Source organism: Triturus cristatus, chromosome 11 (assembly GCF_964204655.1).
Source record: "Triturus cristatus chromosome 11, aTriCri1.1, whole genome shotgun sequence".
NCBI classification, from domain to species: Eukaryota; Metazoa; Chordata; class Amphibia; order Caudata; family Salamandridae; genus Triturus; species Triturus cristatus.
In genome coordinates, this window is record NC_140594.1 from 278,179,846 (window position 1) to 278,203,628 (window position 23,783).

The 23,783-nt window shown below is 52.0% G+C and overlaps 1 protein-coding gene and 1 long non-coding RNA gene across 6 annotated transcripts in view; one reads left to right on the forward strand and one right to left on the reverse strand.

The window, feature by feature from the left end:
* The window catches only part of LOC146784024 (uncharacterized), a 324,690-nt gene that overhangs the window by 260,478 nt on the left and 40,429 nt on the right, over positions 1-23,783 (forward strand). The gene's annotated exons all lie outside the window — the stretch shown is intronic.
* The window catches only part of LOC146784025 (SEC14-like protein 2), a 418,275-nt gene that overhangs the window by 142,071 nt on the left and 252,421 nt on the right, over positions 1-23,783 (reverse strand). For all 5 annotated transcript variants that reach the window (XM_085635841.1, XM_085635839.1, XM_085635840.1 and 2 more), the window contains one exon: positions 16,149-16,244. In XM_085635841.1, the coding sequence (XP_085491967.1) occupies positions 16,149-16,244 (96 nt within the window). The remainder of the gene's footprint in view (positions 1-16,148; positions 16,245-23,783) is intronic.

A 23,783-nucleotide genomic window follows, 5' to 3' on the forward strand; every position in this document is an offset into this window, starting at 1 on the left:
CATTTGCTTTCTAGGATGTTTGCACATCCACACACACATTCCAACAGCAAAGTGGCTTAGACCAGTGTGCAGATATCTATCTTTGGCGCCTTTTTAAGTGGAAAAGAGCTCCGTTAACATAACAGGGAGGGTAAGTGAGGAATCTGCAATTAGATTGAGTATTTACCAGAAAGAGCGTTACTGAAGGTAAGTAACTTGTTCTTCTGTTAGATACTTCTAACCACAGATTCCTTACGTAACTTTTAAACAGATACCAAAGCAGTACCTTCTTGCTGGTGGGTTTGTGAACTGGCTCAAAGTAAAACGTCCTAGAGGATGGAGTGGGCAAAAATGTCCATCTCAACCAACCTGGCAGTCCACACAGTAGTGCTTTGTGAAAGTATGGGGTGACCCCCACGTAGCAGCCTGGCAAATCTCTAGAGGAGGTTCTCTCAGTGCTAGTGCAATGGTAACAGCCTTGAATCTGGTGAAATGAGCCTGAAAACTTCCTGGGGGCTATTTTTTGGCGAATGCATAGCAAATTTTAATGTAGAGCATGATCTACTGAGAGATGGTTCTCTTCTGCACTGAGCTGCCTTTCTTCGCTCGAGCAAATCCCAGGAAGAATCGATCATCGGCACAGTGTTCCCTGGTACGATGAATGTAAAAGCTAAAAGCCTATTTACTTACTATCCAGCTGATTGAGTCTCTGCTCCTCCTACTTAGAGGGGTGAGATGGAGTGGAGAATACCAGCATGGTGATGTTTTGCCCAATGTGAAAAGTAGTCACCACTTTCGGAAGAAAGGAAGCTCAGGTTCTCAGGACTAGCTTGTCTGGGCTGAAAGTAGTGTATGACAGGTTGGCGGAGAGGGCTTGCAGCTCACTCACCCACCGGGCTGATGTTGCGGCAATGAGGAACACTAACTTGAGGGTGAGAAGACGTAATGGGCAGCTGTGCAGTGGTTCAAATGGAGTACACATCAAAATGTGGGGACCAAGTTATGGTCCTACTGAGGCATGATAAAGGGAGAGAGTGGAAAAAAATTCTGCAAACCTTTAACCCTGTAAACGTATCACAAGTGATTTAAGCAAAAGGCTGGTCCGGTAACTGCAAAAAGGCCGGAATAGTCGACAGATATCCTTTAACTGTGCCCAAAGCTAGTCCTTGCTAGGCTATGGACAACACAAACAGCAGCACTTTGGATAATGAGGCCAGTGGGTCAGTCTGTTGAATACCTCACCAAACTACAAACTTGTCCCATCGGCAGGCATTTTCTGATTTTGTTGAGGGGTGTCTGCCTGCCAAGATGACAGCTTCAACCTCAGGAGGGGGAATATAGGGGCTGTCAGTGGTTGCCACTTATTCTCCAAGTATAGAGGTAAAGATTGCAAAGGCATAGGTGCAGGTGCAGGCCCCTACCTTGCTACTGTGACATAAGATACTCTCTGAGGTAGAAGCCTGATCAATGGACAGATGCTCATGCCTCTGAGTTCTGGATACCACACCGTCTGTGCCCAATCCAGGGCCACTAGGACTTGGGCCGGGTCGTTCCTGATCTTCAAATCTCTGGCAGAAGTATCAACAGAAAGGCGTACAGGGGTCCTGAATCCTACTTCAGGCAGAAAGCATCTCAAAGAGTGTGAGAGAGATGCCTTGAAAATTTCAATGTGCAAAAGTGCTAACATGGCAGTTATGAAAAGATTGAGGAAAGGTTCCCCCCAGTTGCGTAAGAGAGGTTACGCCATCTCCGCATGCAGCTGCCATTTGTAATCAGATGGGCTTTGTGGTTGAGTACATCCTACCTTGCATTTAGAGATCCAGCCTGGTGGTGTACAAAAAGGAAAATATCCTGGTGTTCCAGCACTTTTCATAGGTGTAGTGCTTCTTGGCAAAGGGTCTATGACCAGGCCCTGCTCTGTTTGATGAAATACCACATGGCAGTGCTGGTGTCTGTGAGCATCTACACCAGCCTCCCTTTGATGATTGGTAGGAAGGCCTTAAATGCCAAGTGGAGGACCCACAGCTCCAGAAGGTTGATGTGGAGCTTGTACTCCACCAGAAATCATCTGCCTCTCATCTCCACCTCTCCCGAGTGGCCTCCCCAACCCAGAAGCGATGTATCTGTCACCACTGCTAGCTTTGGTTGGGGTACAGTAAGGGATCTGTCGCTGAACAACTTGCTGTCCAGCAACCATCACAGCAGATCTTTTGCAGTCTCCTCCAAAATCTGGTTGTGATTAGAGGATGCTGTGCCAACTGGGACTTCATATCCCACTGCAGAGCTCTCATATGTCTCCTGGTGTACTTGACCAACAGGATGCAGGAAGACATCAGTCCCAGCAGCCTCAGTCATCCTCCCTGAGATGCAGGACAGAGGATAAAATATCGGGATCATAGACCGAAAGTCCTGGACTCTCCATTCTAAGGGAGAAGGGGAGTGTCTATGAAGGAGTCAGGGGTGACTTTGACATGTTTACAGAGAACACCAATGAAATTACAAGGTTCACAGTAGTAGAGGTGGGTGATTACTACCTGTGGCGAGCCCTCTTTTTTTCAGCACTCCGAAGTCGAGGTAGGGGGAAGACTGGAACCCTGATCTCAGATGCAACAACCACCATCACTTTAGTAAACAACTGAGGGGCATTTTGAGGCCAAAAGGGAGCCCAACACACTGAAAATGCTCCTGCCTACCGTAAACCACTGATAACGCTTGTTGGCCTGCAGGATAGCAATATAGAAATATGTGTAGGAGAGTAGGGTCTGCTTTCTATGTTCACCCCCACTTTTTGCTTTTGCTTTACTGGTTTTCGACTTAGATGTGGCTGTGGGCCTGCTAATCAGACCCACAGCCCTGCTGTTCTCTCTCTAAATTAATACTATGTACTTTAGGTGCATAACCCATTTGGATAGGATCACCTTATTGGCCCCTGTACAGTGTACCCTAGGTACCCAAGGCATAGGTGTACACTAGGCCTACCAGGGGCTGCAGCATGTATTATGCCACCCCTGGCCTGGCCTTCCATTTTGACACAACTGGCTGATCACTCAGCTGGGGCAAGGTCGTGTAATCACCCCTTGCTTAGGTGTAGTATTCCTATACCTAACTTACATATAGACACATGTGTACCTATCAGTCACTCCTATGGCAGGCCTTAACAATCCTGGAGGCAGAGTGCTTGGTAACATGTGAGATGGGGCTCTAGCATGAGCTGAGCCTGTCTGCAGCTTTCGGAACCATGTCCTTATAGCTGTTCTATGATATAGCCTACCATATACTCTTAAAGTGCCTTATAATCTTAGACGGTTATGGTAACTATGGTTTGGCTTTATCGAAACATGTCGTTTAAGGTGTCTAACACTGTGGAATAATACCCCCATGCCATTTCTGGACATGAGGATATTATTCCCCCCTTCTAGAGGGAAAGACATGTTAAAATCATACTTCGCTGTTAGCCTCTGACCAAAGCCTCAGCATCACAAAATGGATGCTGCTGCCACGACACAAGTCTGACCTCCTGCAGCTGGGAGTGATCCCAGCCAGGGAGGCCTGGACAATAGGTTTCCTGCTTGGGGAGGTGCTAGCACCTCCCCAGACAGCCTTTAGTGTATTGGGGCAGGGTGGGCTGAAAGGAATGAGACATGCCTGGGGCACACAAGGTGTTCCTTGCATAGTCCAGTTCAAACCGGCGCTGGGGCACTCCAGCCCCAGCTCTGGCGCGAAACTGGACAAAGGGAAGTGGGTGTAACCACCCCCTCTCAGGTCCCACCCATAAGGCGTGACCTAGCAGGTATCCCAGCCCCCCAGATTAGTATAAGAGTGGGAGTTGGGCCTCAAGACTTTAGATTATCCTGAACCTGCAACTTGAACAGAAACTCTGGACCTTCGACATTCGACGAAAGAAGAAGACTGAAGAATCTCCCTTGTGGCCAAGGAGTGGCTACCCTGTGCAAACAGGCACCATCAAGAGACTACCCTTTGCTTTGCCCACGTTCTACGAGGAACCGACTGCAGAGCCCGACCAGAGCCTTGACTTCCAGACTTCTCCGACCCTGATCCACATCTACAGCAGAGCTGAGATCCGTGGAGGCGACGAGCGACGTGGGACCGGCTACCTGGGAAAAGTGGCTAGTAACTTCAAGCGCAGCTTCTGAGGCACCCTCGAAGTTGTGCACCGGGGATTGAGAAGCCCCAACCCCAAGCATCATCTGCACCGAAGATCAGCCCCCCACACTCCACGAGTCCTGCGTGGGGCCCTTCTGCATTTTCCTGCTTGCCGCGTCTGTCCGGTTGCTTGCCCGCTGGCTAGTGGCCTTTGTGACGACGCACCCTGAAATCTTCTGCGCTGGTTTGGCTCCTCCAGACTGGCTCCCGCTTCTCTGCAAAGAAGAAGCACCCCAGACCTTCCTGGTCTGCACCAGAAGCAAGTCCTCCGTTCTTCGTGGGTTCCGCTTGCCAAGGCTTGGTGAGTCCTAGTCCAACTTCGACGCCGCCGACAGCAAGAGCCTTCGTGGGACAGCTCGCCTCCTGGTCCTGGTCGTCCTCGACGCTTCCTGGTCCTCCTGGCTGCAGCGACAAGCTTCACCTTCACCTGCAATCTTCACGACATCGCCTGGTTCCTTCCTGGTTCCACGTGGTCACTGGCTAGTGACCTTGACTCTGTCCCTTCTGCTTGCAGGTCTCCTCTCTTCTTGATCCCAGCCTTGGGATCCACCGGACACTCTTCACTGACTGCCTGTCAGCATCTTTCTTCAGGCATCCATAGGAGTCGACGACGAAAACCGACGCAACTTCACCCCTATGCACCCGCAGCCTGTGGGCTAGGTAACTTGGGTACTCCGGTGCTCATCAGGATAGTGACTATCCTAGTGTCTAGTTTTCCAGTCTCGACTTCCTAGCTACTCCGGAAGTGTCCTAAATCTATCGTTTTCTAAACTGTACTATTGCTAGTGACTTTTACGCATTACGCGTGAGTGTTTCCACTCTGCACACGAATCCCGTGGGCCTCCCACTTCCTAACCTTTGGTAGTATAGTGTAGCCCCAGCGATTCCCTAGGCCTAGGCCTATTCTATTTCCGTGACAGTGGTCCTTATACCACTTACTTAGTATATGGTTTGCGTGGCCCCTAGGGCCTAACTGTATTACTTATCTGTGTGACTTAATGTATGCTTAAATAAGACTGTGTTGTACTTACCTCTAATCTCATAAAGAGTGCTGAGGGTTTGACTAGAATAAATACACTTTATTTTATATATATATCTGTTGTGGTGTCCTTTCATTTGGTATTCAAGGGATTATATATGGTATCACAGCTGGCTTCACATGCCATTCAGAGTTTAGCCTAAGACTGCTCTTGTCCATGCTACCACTAGGATAGCTGGTCTATAAGGTTGACTTTACAACCAATCACCATAAGGGTATTTGGACTGATATAAGGTGTACACTAGAACTAGTGACATCATACATCAGGCCAACTTCTCACATTGGTGAGCAGCGGTTGGGATCTGAGCTTGCTGTTGTAATACCATTGTAATCTTGAGATACTAAATTGAAAGATCACACAGATATTGTCTAGGTACATATAACATAGATTATAATACTTAAGTCCTACTGGACTTAGTAGTTGTAGGTTGAAGGGAGTAACACACCCTGACTACAACTACCAGAGAGGTTTAGTAGAAACAACTAGTGTAGGTAGGTGCACACACCACACCCTCACTAGATCATGTCTCTGAGAGGAGATCAAGTAGATGCTCTCTCAGGAGGGTCAGGTCTGCAGAAGACCCCCTCTAGATATGATACCTTAACATTCCAGGAGATGAGACAATTGTGTACCTCCAGAGGAATAAAACAGGGTGCAAACCCTACCCTCCTTCAGTTAAGACAACTCCTAGAGGAGTATGATGCTCTTAGGGCCTCTCAGGCAGGTACCCTAGGTACAGAGGAGGGTCTACCCACCACAGAGGAGTCAGATGGGACTTCAGATGAAGAGGTAGACAGCCAGGGCCAAGTAGGAAGACTTAGCCAGGCTAACCTAAGTTTACATGGGAGTTTGCATGGGGTCCCCCCATACAGACCCCCAAGTGGGCTTAACCAGAGAAACAGGAGGGACAGATCCCCTTCAAGGGAATCCATCCACTCCCATGTCTCTAGCATCTCTAGTGTTTCCTCTCACAGGGGAATGACTTCCCCTGAGAGAAAGGAACATGAAGCCAGAATGAGGGAAGCTAATCTGAGGATTCAGAGGGAAGAACTTGCCCTTGCCAAGGAGAAGCTTGCTCTGGCTAGAGAGCAAAAGTTAAGTGGGTCAAAACCCCCTGGTGGCAGCAATATCCCTAAGGATAGAGACAGGCACTATGATAATAGAAACCTGAGCAAGATTGTCCCTCCCTACAAGTGTGGGGATGACATCCACAAATGGATAACTGCTTTGGAGAGAGCTTGCAAAGTACAGCAGGTACCCCAAAGTCAGTGGGCAGCTATCTTGTGGCTCTCCTTCTCTGAGAAAGGTAGAGACAAGCTCCTCACAGTTAGTGATGAGGATGCAGATAATTACACTGTCCTGAAGAGTGCTCTGATTGATGGGTTTGGCCTAACCACTGAACAATACAGGTTGTTGTTCAGGGATACCCAGAAGACACAGACTCAGGACTGGACTGACTTTGTAGATTGTGCCACTAAGGCTCTGGAAGGCTGGCTAATGGGAAGTAAGGTTAAGGACTATACAGGATTGTATAATTTAATCATGAGAGAACAAATACTTAACAACTGTCAAAACCAGCTATTGCATCAACACCTGATTGATTCTGATCTGACTTCTCCCCAAGAATTGGGAAAGAAGGCAGATAGATGGGTCAGGACTAGAGTTAAGCAGAAAAACCAGAACCAGGGCGGTGATCAGAAAAAGGCAGACCAGAAGGGTAATGATCAGAAACAAAAAGACCAGAAGTCTTCACCAGGCCCCCAAAAGGCTCAGGGGGAGGGTGGTCCCAAAAAGGATAAAAAGAAAGATGGCCAAAAGAAACCATGGTGCAACTATTGTAAGTCCAACTCACATTGGTTTAGTGAGTGCACCAAAAAGGATAAGCCCCCAGCCACCATTGCCCCTAAGGCAACTGTACCCCCTAGTTCAGCTGTAAGTGGTGGTTCCCAGCAAAAGGGTGTAGTAGGGTTAACCCTGGGAACTGAGGAGGATTCTGGCCTAGTCAGAGTACCTACTCAGGCTGTTCTGATCTGTGATGGGGACTTAGCTTTGTCCTCTACTGTAGGCCCCAGTAACCTGGGCAAGTACAGACAGACTCCTTTTATCAACCAAAGAATGGCTCAGGCCTACAGGGACACTGGGGCTAGTGTCACAATGGTGACACCTGCTTTTGTGGACCCTGGACAGATCATACTAGGTGAGAATTACCTAGTGACCAACGCTAGCAATGCCACTACCTCCCATAGTGTGGCTATTGTTAACTTCTCCTGGGGAGGGGTAACTGGCCTCAAGAAAGTTGTTGTTAGTTCAGACCTTCCTGTAGAGTGTTTACTGGGCAATGATCTTGAAACTTCAGTTTGGTCTGAAGTGGAGTATAGGACCCATGCAGAAATGCTGGGGATAGATGCACATGTCCTTGCTGTGACCAGGTCACAGGCCAAAAAGTGCACCACTGAACAAGTGCTGGATCCTGAAACTATGGACCAGTCACAACCCAAGAGAAAGAGCAGTAGGGTTAAGGCTGTGCCTTCCCCCCTGCCTCAGGTGGTGGATCAGCCCTCCCAGGAGGATGATTCTGAGAGCCCTGAAGGAACTGTCCTAGAAGAACTTGAACCGGATCAGGTTGAGTTTCTTGGGACAGGGGGACCTTCAAGGGCAGATCTGAGGCAGGCTCAATTAGACTGTCCCTCTCTTGAACCCCTCAGACAGCTGGCTGCTGCTGAGGCTGCAGGGAATGCTCAAGGTACCCATAGAGTGTATTGGGATGAAGGGCTACTGTATTCAGAGGCTAGAGACCCCAAGCCTGGTGCATCCAGGAGGTTGGTCATACCACTGAAGTTCAGAGGCTTCCTTCTTACCTTGGCCCATGATATTCCCCTTGCAGGACATTTAGGCCAGAACAAGACTTGGGACAGGCGTGTCCCTCACTTTCACTGGCCCCATATGTCAGAAGATACTAAGGAGTTTTGTCGCTCCTGTGTCACCTGCCAAGCCAGTGGCAAATCAGGTGGCACCACAAAGGCCCCCCTCATACCACTACCTGTGGTGGGGGTCCCCTTTGAAAGAGTGGGCATAGATATTGTAGGACCAATGGACCCACAAACAGCATCTGGGCACAGATTCATACTGGTGATAGTGGACCATGCCACCAGGTACCCAGAAGCAATTCCCCTGAGGACCACAACAGCTCCTGTTGTGGCAAGGGCCCTGCTTGGAGTATTCTCCAGAGTGGGCTTTCAAAAGGAGGTCATTTCTGACAGAGGTGCCAACTTCATGTCAGGATACTTGACTGCAATGTGGAAGGAGTGTGGTGTTAACTACAAGTTCACCACACCCTATCACCCACAGTGCAATGGGCTTGTTGAGAGATTCAACAAGACCCTAAAGGGAATGATAAAAGGATTACCAGACAAGCTTAGGCGAAGATGGGACATCCTTTTACCCTGCCTTCTGTTTGCTTACAGAGAGGTCCCACAAAAGGGGGTTGGCTACAGCCCTTTTGAGCTTTTGTTTGGGCATCCTGTAAGAGGACCCCTGTGTTTGGTGAGGGAAGGATGGGAGAGACCTCTCAGACAACCCAAACTAGACATAGTGGATTATGTACTTGGTCTCCGCTCCAGGATGGCAGAGTATATGAAGAAGGCTTCTAAAAACCTTGAGGCAAGCCAAGAACTCCAAAAAGCTTGGCATGACCAAAAGGCTGTACTGACTGTTTACCAGCCAGGACAGAAAGTGTGGGTGTTGGAGCCAGTGGCCCCAGCAGCACTCCAAGACAAATGGTCTGGACCCCACACTATTGTTGAGAAAAAGGGAGAAGTCACCTACTTGGTGGACCTTGGGACTCCCAGAAGCCCCCACAGGGTGCTTCATGTCAACAGATTGAAGGCATATGTTGACAGGGCAGACATGGGGCTACTCATGGCTACAGATGAGGGGCAGGAGGAAGAGAGTGACCCTCTCCCAGACCTGTTGACTCAGAACCCTGATGATGGCTCAGTTGATGGTGTGGTCTTTTTTGACAGCCTCACTGTCCATCAGCAACAGGACTGCAGACAAGTTCTGCAATCCTACAGACATATGTTCTCTCTGACCCCAAGTCAGACAAACTGGTGCACCCATGAGGTGGACACTGGTGACAGTCTGCCTGTGAAGAGTAAAATCTACAGGCAACCTGACCATGTCAGGGACTGCATAAAAGTTGAGGTACAAAAGATGTTGGAGCTGGGAGTCATTGAACCTTCAGAGAGCCCTTGGGCTAGTCCTGTAGTCCTTGTGCCAAAACCTCACACCCAAGATGGTAAGAGAGAGATGAGGTTTTGCGTGGATTACAGAGGTCTCAATGCTGTCACTAGGACAGATGCCCACCCAATACCTAGGGCAGATGAGCTCATTGACAGACTGGCAGCTGCTAAGTTTTTGAGCACATTTGACCTGACAGCAGGCTACTGGCAAATCAGACTAGCTGAGAGTGCAAAGGCCAAAACTGCTTTCTCGACCCCAGGAGGACATTATCAATTTGTGGTAATGCCCTTTGGTTTGAAGAATGCACCTGCCACTTTCCAAAGGTTGGTGAATCAAGTCCTTACTGGGTTGGATGATTATTGTGCAGCTTATCTTGATGATATTGCTGTCTTTAGCTCCACCTGGGAGGATCACCTGGTCCACCTGAGGAATGTTTTAGAGGCCCTGCAAAAGGCAGGCCTCACTATCAAGGCCACTAAGTGCCAGATAGGGCAGAGCAAGGTTGTATACCTGGGCCACCTAGTTGGTGGGGGTCAGGTGCAACCACTGGAGAGCAAGATCCAGACCATAAAGGACTGGACTCCTCCAACTACCCAGACTCAGGTCAGAGCTTTCTTGGGCCTGACTGGGTACTACAGAAAGTTTGTTAAGAACTATGGGTCCATAGTGACACCACTTAATGACTTGACCTCCAAGAAGATGCCAAAGAAAGTTCAGTGGACAGTAAGCTGTCAAAAAGCATTTGATGACCTGAAGCAGGCCATGTGCAGTGCACCTATTCTGAAAAGTCCAGACTACTACAAAGAGTTAATTGTCCAGACAGATGCTTCTGAGTTAGGTGTGGGAGCTGTTCTTTCACAACTGAATGTAGATGGTCAAGACCAGCCCATTGCTTTTATAAGTAGAAGGCTGACCCCTAGAGAGAAACGTTGGTCAGCTATTGAGAGGGAGGCCTTTGCTGTGGTTTGGGCCCTGAAGAAGCTGAGGCCATACTTGTTTGGCACTCACTTCAAGATTCAGACAGACCATAAGCCCCTCTTGTGGCTAAATCAGATGAAGGGTGAAAATCTCAAACTTCTTAGGTGGTCCATTTCCCTACAGGGGATGGACTTCACAGTGGAACATAGACCTGGGACTGACCATGCCAATGCAGATGGACTCTCCAGATATTTCCACTTAGAACATGAAGACTCAACTGGTCAAGGTTAGTTTAATGTCCCTAAGTTTGGGGGGGGGGGGGGGGTTGTGTAGGAGAGTAGGGTCTGCTTTCTATGTTCACCCCCACTTTTTGCTTTTGCTTTACTGGTTTTCGACTTAGATGTGGCTGTGGGCCTGCTAATCAGACCCACAGCCCTGCTGTTCTCTCTCTAAATTAATACTATGTACTTTAGGTGCATAACCCATTTGGATAGGATCACCTTATTGGCCCCTGTACAGTGTACCCTAGGTACCCAGGGCATAGGTGTACCCTAGGCCTACCAGGGGCTGCAGCATGTATTATGCCACCCCTGGCCTGGCCTTCCATTTTGACACAACTGGCTGATCACTCAGCTGGGGCAAGGTCGTGTAATCACCCCTTGCTTAGGTGTAGTATTCCTATACCTAACTTACATATAGACACATGTGTACCTATCAGTCACTCCTATGGCAGGCCTTACCAATCCTGGAGGCAGAGTGCTTGGTAACATGTGAGATGGGGCTCTAGCATGAGCTGAGCCTGTCTGCAGCTTTCGGAACCATGTCCTTATAGCTGTTCTATGATATAGCCTACCATATACTCTTAAAGTGCCTTATAATCTTAGACGGTTATGGTAACTATGGTTTGGCTTTATCGAAACATGTCGTGTAAGGTGTCTAACACTGTGGAATAATACCCCCATGCCATTTCTGGACATGAGGATATTATTCCCCCCTTCTAGAGGGAAAGACATGTTAAAATCATACTTCACTGTTAGCCTCTGACCAAAGCCTCAGCATCACAAAATGGATGCTGCTGCCACGCCACAAGTCTGACCTCCTGCAGCTGGGAGTGATCCCAGCCAGGGAGGCCTGGACAATAGGTTTCCTGCTTGGGGAGGTGCTAGCACCTCCCCAGACAGCCTTTAGTGTATTGGGGCAGGGTGGGCTGAAAGGAATGAGACATGCCTGGGGCACACAAGGTATTCCTTGCATAGTCCAGTTCAAACCGGCGCTCGGGCACTCCAGCCCCAGCTCTGGCGCGAAACTAGACAAAGTGAAGTGGGTGTAACCACCCCCTCCCAGGTCCCACCCATAAGGCGTGACCTAGCAGGTATCCCAGCCCCCCAGATTAGTATAAGAGTGGGAGTTGGGCCTCAAGACTTTAGATTATCCTGAACCTGCAACTTGAACAGAAACTCTGGACCTTCGACATTCTACGAAAGAAGAAGACTGAAGAATCTCCCTTGTGGCCAAGGAGTGGCTACCCTGTGCAAACAGGCACCATCAAGAGACTACCCTTTGCTTTGCCCACGTTCTACGAGGAACCGACTGCAGAGCCTGACCAGAGCCTTGACTTCCAGACTTCTCCGACCCTGATCCACATCCACAGCAGAGCTGAGATCCGTGGAGGCGACGAGCGACGTGGGACCGGCTACCTGGGAAAAGTGGCTAGTAACTTCAAGCGCAGCTTCTGAGGCACCCTCGAAGTTGTGCACCGGGGATTGAGAAGCCCCAACCCCAAGCATCATCTGCACCAAAGATCAGCCCCCCACACTCCACGAGTCCTGCGTGGGGCCCTTCTGCATTTTCCTGCTTGCCGCGTCTGTCCGGTTGCTTGCCCGCTGGCTAGTGGCCTTTGTGACGACGCACCCTGAAATCTTCTGCGCTGGTTTGGCTCCTCCAGACTGGCTCCCGCTTCTCTGCAAAGAAGAAGCACCCCAGACCTTCCTGGTCTGCACCAGAAGCAAGTCCTCCGTTCTTCGTGGGTTCCGCTTGCCAAGGCTTGGTGAGTCCTAGTCCAACTTTGACGCCGCTGACAGCAAGAGCCTTCGTGGGACAGCTCGCCTCCTGGTCCTGGTCGTCCTCGACGCTTCCTGGTCCTCCTGGCTGCAGCGACAAGCTTCACCTTCACCTGCAATCTTCACGACATCGCCTGGTTCCTTCCTGGTTCCACGTGGTCACTGGCTAGTGACCTTGACTCTGTCCCTTCTGCTTGCAGGTCTCCTCTCTTCTTGATCCCAGCCTTGGGATCCACCGGACATTCTTCACTGACTGCCTGTCAGCATCTTTCTTCAGGCATCCATAGGAGTCGACGACGAAAACCGACGCAACTTCACCCCTATGCACCCGCAGCCTGTGGGCTAGGTAACTTGGGTACTCCGGTGCTCATCAGGATAGTGACTATCCTAGTGTCTAGTTTTCCAGTCTCGACTTCCTAGCTACTCCGGAAGTGTCCTAAATCTATCGTTTTCTAAACTGTACTATTGCTAGTGACTTTTACGCATTACGCGTGAGTGTTTCCACTCTGCACACGAATCCCGTGGGCCTCCCACTTCCTAACCTTTGGTAGTATAGTGTAGCCCCAGCGATTCCCTAGGCCTAGGCCTATTCTATTTCCGTGACAGTGGTCCTTATACCACTTACTTAGTATATGGTTTGCATGGCCCCTAGGGCCTAACTGTATTACTTACCTGTGTGACTTAATGTATGCTTAAATAAGACTGTGTTGTACTTACCTCTAATCTCATAAAGAGTGCTGAGGGTTTGACTAGAATAAATACACTTTATTTTATATATATATCTGTTGTGGTGTCCTTTCATTTGGTATTCAAGGGATTATATATGGTATCACAGCTGGCTTCACATGCCATTCAGAGTTTAGCCTAAGACTGCTCTTGTCCATGCTACCACTAGGATAGCTGGTCTATAAGGTTGACTTTACAACCAATCACCATAAGGGTATTTGGACTGATATAAGGTGTACACTAGAACTAGTGACATCATACATCAGGCCAACTTCTCACATAAGTGTCATACAGTCAGTCTCTAAAGTCGAGGGGCAGACGAGGCCTAAGCCAGGGTGAGCATCTTGAAATTGTCCTTCGCAGGAAGGCGTTTAGGGAGGTAAAGTCTAAGATTGGAGAAAGGCCTCGGTCATCCTTAGGTACCATATAGTAGGTGGAGTAACAACAAAAGCCAACTTCTGATGCCAGCACCCTCTCAATGGCTCCATTGGCCAGAAGGGCCTGCACTTCTTGCTGCAAGAGGGACAGATGGTCCTTTGTCAGCCATTCTGAGCCTGGTTGAAGATGTAAAGGAGTGATCAGAAATGGTAGGGTGTAACCCCGCTGGATTATCTGTAGGAACCACTTGCCCAAAAGGTTTGCATGCCCCCGACAGAAAATGTCAGATCCTTCCTCCGACATGGTCGCTGTGCACCTTGACGGGCAGATGAATGAGGTTTTAAGGCTGCAGCAACAGGTAGGGCAAAAGACTACTGCACGCTTCCCCTGTTGTCCATGTGGTCTGCTGTTACTGCAACATCAGCCACAAAAAGGCTGAAGAGTTTGCTGGGCAACTTGAACTTGATGGAGATATTGGAAGCCACTAACAGGATCCACGGAGGGGGAGAAAATATTGGTGCAGCAGACATGTTGGGCGAACAGGCCCAAGGAGAGCGCCGTGGCCCTACTATCCTGAAAGTGCTCAAGGGTCGAGTCTGCCATCTCACCAAACAGGCAAGACAAATCAAAAGGCAAGTCCATTAACGTGGACTGTACATCACTTGAGAAGCCAGTGGCCCTCATCCAGGCGTGCCTCCTGAGAGCCACATTGCTGCCAATTGCCCTGCCTATGCAATCTGTGGTGTCCAAGACATAGCACATGGTAACTTTTACTTCATCACTGCCATCCTGAATTGTCTATGTAAGGACAGGATGCAAGTTGCCAGGAACAACCGATAGAAATGTCCAACAGAGTCCCAAAGGGAGTAACTATAATGCCCTAAGAGGCAGCTGGCGTTAACAGAAAGTAGTACCAAAACTGGTTGATGAAAACATTTGCTTCCCAAGGGTTTCGATACACTTGGATTCCCTGACCTGTGGTCTGCGAGGGAATGCTTGTGTTGACCCTGCTCATTGAGTCCTGCACAACTATCCTCCCATGCGTGGGATGCTGAGTTAAGAATTTTGTGCTATCTGCATGTTTGCCGCTGGTCCAGAACAGAGTTTTCCCCTAGTTCTGAGAAGAGTATCTGTGAGGGCTTCATGAAAAGGAAGTTCAGGCTCAGTATTTGACTGCACAGGTTGAAGGACCTTAGTGAGGACATTAGTCTTCACCTCCATATTGGTAACTGGAGGTCGAAATTCTCTGCCTCTCCTTTCATGACTATGGCTAAGGAGGCACTTTCTTCCATGACAGAGCCCGAGGCGAAGTAAACTAAGTGTCTGGCAAGGTGTCCAGTCCACTAGCACCATGAAGGTTCCTATACCAAAAGTATGAAGGGTTTGGTCCCTACATTGAGACAGGGGCGAAATATCAGAATTTGATGAGTTGCCCAAAGGCCGCGGCCCAAAGGAATCAGGCCATGATGTCAATTGAAGTCTAAGTGGTGCCAACTGAGTCGAAAAGTACAACAGGTTGAGCTTCATTGCCCAATGTTGACATACACAACTATTCTCCAGGGTCTGGCATGGGTGAAGGCGCTGAGATTGGAGTCAGCAGCAAAGCCAGGGCCGAGCCCTTAGCGGGTCCAGCCAGAGCAACAGTTGGACCTGCTGATGAAGTCCCAGGTTGAGGCCCTTACAGATCTGTTGAGGCTGGAGGTCTGCCAGACCAAGCCGGTAATATGCCGAAGTGTTGCAACATGGTTTCACAGAATTTTATGATTTGCTGCGGGCTTGCCGATAACCCTGAAAATACAGGTTCCCTCAGGACAAAGATTTATCTGGCTCTGAAGGGGAATGGCTTAAGGAGCTATACTGCAAGGCACGTTGGTAATTTTTAGATAAAGGGGTTCGTAAGGGGGCAAGAATTAGCTCTGGATCCACGTCTGGTGGTGCGAAAGGAAAGGAACTAATGTCATTGCGTGCGAGTGGCTCCTTTTTGGGGGTCTGCGCATTTCTTCAGCAGTGGAACAACGTCAGTGCGGACCCGCACCACACCACCTACCAGCGCACAGTGGTACTGCTCATAGTTTCTGGATCTAGTCAGATGCCTGGGGAATATTCAAAAGGAAAAGAATCTGCAGTTGGAAGCTTGTCAGAAAATTTCTTTCATAGCAGCACATTGTGAAAGTTGAGGAGTGTCACTTGTGACGCTAACACATTCTGCATGCCATGTAGCTCACCACCTTAGATTTGGACATTGCTAGAGTATCCTTGTATTCCATTTCAGAACTGGATAATTGTATATGTGGTTCCAGAAAAAGAGGGACGAGCCCTATATATCTCTATGAAAATAAATGTGCCTGTCTTAAAGTGTTACTCAATAATTGATGTTCTTCATGTGTACAAGAGCGCTACCATAGAGTACAAAGCATGGCAGCCATGGTTTGAATAGGCAGAAAATGCCAGTTATGGGAAGGCACATTTTATGTGCATCACTATCATTCAAAAGTTATAGCTTTGAGTGTGAGGGCTTTACTATAGACTTTCAGACAGAATCCTTCTGCTTGTTTCTAGGCCTCACTCCAAAGTGGCATACTAAATCTAGCATCTTTTTACAGGTTTTTCTGTGGTTTCCATCTTCCAGGCTTCCTCTCACCTCTCCGTAGGTCTCTATGGCTGGAATCCAGAGATGTTTCAGCCCCAGCCCCTCTAGGTCATAAATCATCACAAAGTCTTCATTCCGGTTACCGAACTGCAAGAGAAAAAGCACATGCCAAATTAGATAGTCTGTTTAGCAGTTTCACGAGGAATGTAGAAGAGGCATACAAAATAATGTTATACTAAAACTGTCCAAATACAGGCTTCCACCAGGCACCATCCTGACACTTCCTTTGAGGGTGTGGAGACTCAAAAACACTACATTAGAAAGGCCACAGAAGAGTGGAGCAAGTGGAGACTCTAGGTACAAAGCTCTCCCATACAACAATCCTTCACCAGACGAGGCATGCACCAGCAGATGTAAAAATAACATTCAAAGATCTTAGAAAGTTTAACACTCCACCATGAATGAAAAAATAAGGAATTAATTTGATCAATTGAACGGGAGATTCTTATGGTGGCAAGTGCAAATCATGCAAAAAGGGCCTATGCAACCAAATTAGCAATAAGTACAGATATTCACGATATACGGACAGGAGAAGAGAGATAATCAGGTTCTCAAAGCAGATGCCCCCAGAGGCTGGTGCATGGATTTGTAACACAGTGGGCAAATTGACATATTGTGACACTCTACGCTCAAGGTCAACTATTCTGCCTGCAGGAGCATTCTGAAACCCCTCTGGAAATCACAATGAAGTCTGTGTCTTAGTTTTGTGTTAGTATACAACCAACGCCAGAGCTCAAGAAAACTTGGAGTACAGGGAGAAATAAAACGAGCAGCCAAGTGCAGGTTCTGTTACCACATCAGTGGTAAGGCATTGTCTGGACTATGGTCTAGTTTTGGAGTCTGTCTCACTAGAAGAGTAATGGTAGAATGGAAGAATCTAGAGATCGGCTACAAATGTTGAAAATTGTCTAACTAGAGGGTCCTTTTAGGAAAGGCTCACACTTTAATTTGACCGATTTTGTGTTTTTTTATCAAGTATTTCAAAATTGCATTGCCTCTTGATGCAGGCCATACCTAATTGAATATCCCCCCACAGCTGCACACCAACTTAATTACAAATAACAACATAGTAAAAGAGGCAGGAAAAATTACCTTCATGGTGATTCCTGTACTTTTAGTCCTAGCTCTCCCTCTAGCAAACTGATTGGAAATTGGTTGCAAAGGAAAGGAAAAAATGTTTTCTAAAATAACACCATCATTTTTAAAGAATTTAAAAACCCTCCTTTGGAAGCGTGAGCTCCCCAACTATTCACATGTGTCACCGGACACCTCACCCAGTTCCTGCATTATGTTCCTTGACATCCAATGTTTCAGTATGGAAAGTACAATAGAGACAGGACTGCTGGGTTCCTTGGGGATGTGAAGGGTGGACAGCAAGGACTAAGGATACTGGAATCACCATGAAAGTAATGATTTTAACATCTTGATCTCCATGGTTGGGCAAACTGATTTCACAATTTAAAACAGAAGGAATGTGTAGGACAGCAGGTACATCGAGGCTTTACGCACATACATTTTGCAGTTTTTCCGGTCCGAAAAGCAGCATCTTTCTCCAAAGATGCATCTACAGAGTAGCGCTAGCAAAAGAATGCGGAATAGCCCATGCTGCTGCTCTTCAAATGCCTGTGAGAGGGACATTGCTTTTGAGGGCCACGGATGCTGCATTTGCTGTGGTGCAAGTAGCATGAAGTCTCTGAAAAACATTATGTAAAATGAACAGGAAATGCTCATGGTGGTATGGCTTTAACCGTTTTGTTGGTTGAAGTGAGACCACAATATGTGAAAAACATGTTTTAAAAGCAGTGGCGGCTGGTAACATTTGAAAGTGGGGAGGCGTAAACAAAATGAAGGCGCGCATGCATGTGATTTGTGGAAGCGAGCTAACAGCACGACGCACACTGACAAAGAACTTGTATGTCCGTATACCTAAAATCATGCACACGCTTAGGTCACTCTTTGGCCCTCTGTAAAATTACTATTATCAGCCTCTTTTCGTTAGCAAGTTATTTTCCATGCAACTGTTATTGGAGTCATATTAAACAGCTCAAGGGCTCTTAAACCAAGTGGCGTCTTCTCCAACTGTGTCTGCTCTGAATATTGCACACAATTAAGACCAGCTGGATTATGGTTCAACAATTAACTAAGTATTGAAAAATGTGCCAGAACACAATGAAACGCATAAAAACAAATCTATTCATGGCAAAAATAACTGCTGCTGTGTTGTTATTTTCTTATGCCGAGTTAACTGAGTTTTCGCTACTGCGAGGTCTGGAGAGGGGTGCGATGTGGAGGTCAGTTTTGAAGGAGGAACATAGGGTATCTACGTCCTAAATCCGTTCTTAGCTTTGACCTTCGACTCTCAGAATGCCTCAGCAGCACCCTTGACCAGCTCCATGAGCTGGCAGGCAACGCCCCTTAAAAACACCCGCAGCTTTTGCAATTTGAACCAAAGGATCCATACCTGTATGTGCCAGCACCCGCCCTGCGAGCACACCCCGACTCCCACCCTCTGCACCACGTGAGCCAAAGCAGCTTGCCTCCTTTGCGACTCTTGTGTGTCCAGACTAGGGCTGGGCGGACTTTGCGTAGCGCCATTGTGGAAAACGAGTGCACGTCCTGAGTAGGGCTAGGTAACGCAACTATGCAGAATTTTGAAAAAAATTGTGGGAAACGAGCGCACAACCTGAGAGAACGTGTGCCCGGGACAGGGGTCCCTCGTGTTTGGGCAGGCTCCCCGATCTCCCCGGCCTGGCTGGGTTGAGAAGCAGGGACCAGCCCCGGACCTCCTGAGTTTCGGTCAGAGCCTGGGAGCCCACGTCCTGCGGCCAGCCAAGTGTCCATCTGCCCGGGACAAGGGGGCCTGTTGCAGAGCCCCGGAGCCCTGCAAGGGCAGGCGGGAGCCCTACCGCTATGGCTCGGCGCAGGCAGACGGGAGTCCTTTCGGTCCCGGCCATCTGGTCGCACCTTTCCCTCGGCCATCTGGTCGCACGCCATGGGCTGCCCTGGAAGTCCCGATGGGGGCTCATTTGCCTCCCCGATCCCAGCCAGGGCTCCAGGATGTCGGGTGCGTCTGGGCCTAGGGTCCCCTGAGTGTCTTGGTGCGCACGGGTTCCCAGAAAGAGGGGTGGCTTTCCTCCGGATTAGTAGGGGCAGGGTATGCCGGAACACCAACCCCCGGCTGGCGGTTCTTTGCCGGGGACCAGATGGTCTATGCCCGGATAACACCTGCCCTCCCTCCGGGGGCTCTCTCCTCTGGCCCACGGCGTGGCAAAGTGCCCGGGACGGGCTCCATGGGTCCCGGGCAGTCCAGGACGGGCTCCATGGGTCCCAAGCAGCCCCCCCCGGGCGTCCGGGCCCGAGAGCTCCTGTGGTCCTCCCCATGCCTGAGGCCCAGCCGGGGTCCCCAAGCCCCTGGGAAGCGGAGCCCTCGAGCTCGGGGAGGACAGATTGGCGTCATTTCAGTCCCGGCCATCTGGTCGCACCAATCCCCTCGGCCATCTGGTCACACACAATGCTTTCCAATGGGGCGACCAGATGTCCGGGCCAGCCTGGAAGTCCAGTTGAGGGCTCATTCGCCTCCCCGATCCCAGCCAGGGCTCTAAGAGGTTGGGCGCCTCCGCGCCTAGGGTCCCCTCCATCACTCGGTGCGCACGGTTTACCCGAAAGGGGGGTAGCCTTCCTCCGGATTACTAGGGGCAGGATATGCCGGTTCTCAGGCGGTGACTAGATGGGCTGGGCCCGGACGACACCTCCCCAGCATCCAGTGCTCCATCCTCCAGCCCGCGTCGAGGCAAAGTGCCCGGGACGGGCTCCATGGGTCCCCGGGCGTCCGGGCCTCGGGAGCTACTGCGGGCCTCCCCATTCCTGAGGCCCAGCGTGGGATCTCCGAGCCCCCCGGGCCCTGCAGTCCCCGAGCCTTGCAGCCCCGGAGCCCTGCAGCTCCCAAGCCCTGCAGCCCTGGAGCCCTGCAGCCCCCGAGCCCTGCAGCTCCTGAGTCCTGCAACCCCTGGAGCCCTGCAGCCCCGGAGCCCTGCAGCTCCCGAGCCCTGCAGCTCCCAAGCCCTGCAGTCCCCGTGCCCTGCAGCCCCCGAGCCCTGCAAGGGGAGGCGGGAGACCTCCCGCGAAGGCTTGGGGCGGGCAGATAGGCGTCATTTCGGTCCCGGCCATCTGGTCGCACCAATCCCCTCGGCCATCTGGTTGCATGCAATGCTTTCCAATGGGGCGACCAGATGGCCGGGCTGCCCTGGAAGTCCCGATGAGGGCTCATTTGCCTGCCTGATCCCAGCCAGGGCTCCAGGAGGTCGGGCGCGTCCGCGCCTAGGGTCCCCTTAGTCTTGCGGTGCGCACAGGTTAACAGAAAGGGGGTAGCCTTCCTCCAGATTACTAGGGACAGGGTACTCTAGGACCCCTCTTGGCCTAGTGGTCCTCAGCCAGCAGCTGGAGGGGCCAGGATGCTGTCCCAGCCTTGGGTCCGTCCCTGGGCGTGCTGCGTGGCAGGCTGCCCTGGATGGGGTCCGGGGGGACCGGGGAGCCTCCCCCTGCTGGGCTGGGTCCAGGGGCCCCGGGGAGGGCGGCCTCCCCACTCCAGGCTCCGTCCTCGGTCCTGCTGCATGGCAGGGTGCCCGAACGAGGTCCCGTGGGCCCACGGAGGTATCCCCTTTTCCTCAGGGCCCAGGAGCCCTGGCTCAGTCCAGGGGCCCTGCCGGGCCCCGGCTCAGGTGCTCCAGCCCTGGGCCCGTTCCCCCGGCCTGCCACACTGCCAAAGGCCCGGGACGGGTTCTGTTGTGCCCGGGGAGCCTCACCTTGCTTGGCTGGGTTCAGGAGCTCCGGCTGGAGCCCCTGAGGGCACCGGGGAGGGTGGCTTCCCCACCCCGGGCTCTGTCTTCTGTCCTGCCGCGTGGCAGGGTGCCCGGGACGGGGTCCGTAGGGCCACGGAGGCGTCCCCTGCGCTTCCGGGCCTGGGAGCCCCGGCTGGGTCCAGGGGCCCCGCCAGGTCCCGGGTTGGGTACTTCGGCCCTGGGCCCCATCCCCCGGCCTGCTGCTCCACCAAGGGCCCAGGACAGGGGTACGTCGGTCCCCCTGTCCTGAGGGCCTCCCCACCCCTGGCTCCGTCCTCGGTCCTGCCGCGTGGCAGGGTGTCCGGGACGGGGTTTGCAGGGCCCGGGGAGGAATCTCCTGTGCCTCCGGGCCTGGGAGCCCTGGTTGGGTCCAGGGGATCCACCGGGCCCCGGATTGGGTGCTCCGGCCCAGGGCCCCATCCTCCGGCCTGCCGCACTGCCAAAGGCCCGGGACGGGGTGCCTCCCCTTGCTTGGCTGGGTTCAGGAGCTCCGGGCTCTGCCCTTGGTCCTGCCGTGTGGCAGGGTGCCTGGGACAGGGTCCTGGGGAGGTGTCCCCTGCGCCTCTGGGCCTGGGAGCCCCGGCTGGGTCCAGGGGCCCCACGGGCCCAGGGTCGGGTGCTCTAGCCCTGGGCCCCGTCCCCCGGCCTGCCACACTGCCAAAGGCCCGGGACGGGGTGCCGTTGTGCCCGGGGAGCCTCCCCTTGCTTGGCTGGGTTCAGGAGCTCTGGCTGGGGCCCCTGAGGGCACCGGGGAGGGTGGCTTCCCCACCCCGGGCTCTGTCTTCTGTCCTGCCGCGTGGCAGGGTGCCCGGGACGGGGTCCGTAGGGCCAGGGAGGCGTCCCCTGCGCTTCCGGGCCTGGGAGCCCCGGCTGGGTCCAGGGGCCCCGCCAGGTCCCGGGTTGGGTACTCCGGCCCTGGGCCCCATCCCCCGGCCTGCTGCTCCACCAAGGGCCCAGGACAGGGGTACGTCGGTCCCGTGCAAGCCTCCACTACTTGTCAAGGTGTCTGCGGGCCCCGGGTCGGAGGTCCTGGGCCTCCAGTCCCCCATGCCCTGGCACCGGCTCACTCTTTCGTTGGGGCACAGAGTGACCAGATGGCTTCCCTTTCGTGCCCGGCCATCCGGTCGCACCTTCCCCCTCGGCCATCTGGTCGCACCGATCCCCTCGGCCATCTGGTCGCACCGATCCCCTCGGCCATCTGGTCGAACCGAATACTTTCCTATGGGGTGACCAGATGGCCGAGCTTCCCTGGAAGTTACGATTATGGTCCATTTGCCTCCCCGATCCCAGCGAGTGCTCCAGGAGGTCGGGTACTTTCGCGCCTTGGGTCCCCTCTGTCACCTCGTGTGCTCGGATTACAAGAAAGGGGGGTAATTTTCCTCCGGATTACTAGGGAGAGGGTCAGTCAGACCTCTGTGAGGTCCGGCGATTCTGAAACCTAGAGGCCTGGGTACGCACCTGCCTCTCAGCCCCTTCCCGATGGTCCTTTTTCTCCGAGTTTGCCGAATCAGACCTCCGTGAGGTCTGGTGATGCCGAGACGGGGGAAGGCAGCACCTGGGCCCGGCCACCGGGGCTCCCAGGGGCCCGGGTATGCACCTGCCTCTCCGCCCCTTCCCGATGGTCCTTTTTCTCCGAGTTTGCTCAGTTAAACCTCCGTGAGGTCCGGCGATGCTGAGACGAGGAAGGCAGCACCAGGGCCCGCCCGCCGGGGCCCCCAGGGGCCCGGGTATGCACCTGCCTCTCAGCCCCTTCCCGATGGTCCTTTTTCTCCAAGTTTGCTCAGTTAGACCTCCGTGAGGTCCGGCGATGCTGGGATGGGTGAAGACAGCACCCGGGCCTGCCCGCTGGGCCCCCTAGGGGCCCGGGTACGCACCTGCCTCTCAGACCCTTACCGATGGTCCTTTTTCTCCGAGTTTGCTCAGTCAGACCTCCGTGAGGTCCGGTGATGCCGAGACAGGGGAAGGCAGCACCCGGGCCCACCGGGGCCCCCAAGTATGCACCTGCCTCTCTGCCCCTTCCCGATGGTCATTTTTCTCCGAGTTTGCTCAGTTAGACCTCCGTGAGGTTTGGCGATGCTGAGACGGGAAGGCAACACCCAGGCCCACCTGCCGGGGTCCCCAGGGGCCCGGGTAAGCACCTTCCCGATGGTCCTTTTTCTCCGAGTCTGCTTGCCCCGGGAGCAGGCAGGGACGCTAAACCATCATACCCCCTGCGCAGGGTGGCCTGCCAGGGGATGCCCCAGCATACTTTGATCGATTGGGCACTCTCGGTCCGTTTAGGGATGGACTGCTTGTCCAGCCTCGGCTGTTATTTTGAGCAAAGCGCTTCCACCCCGCATGGACCGTCCGACCCGAGGGCCTGCCGCCTGGCGGGAGACCCTACCCAGGAGAGCGAAGGCTGAGCTGCCCCGGCAGCTCGTGCCCCTCCAGGTGTCTGACCCGAGCGGGAGGGGTCAGTTGGTGCCAGGCCATTGGAAGCTGCTGCTCAGCAGGTCCGAAGGCCCCGCGCGCCACGCCGTCACCCCTCTCTGCCCAGCACATTTGTACAAAACAACAAAAGCTCTCAACTGGTATCATTCAACACAGACAGATACATTGCATGTACAAAACATTACAGAAGTGATAAGGAAGACTCAGAAAAAGGATAAATTAAGAAAAGACATACTGTATTGAATCAAAAAAGATTGCTTACATGAAGACATATTTAAATTTAGATAAACAAAATAATGAAACAATTGTAACAGCACTGTACATAAAATTAATATACCATAAAGACAACCCGGACTTG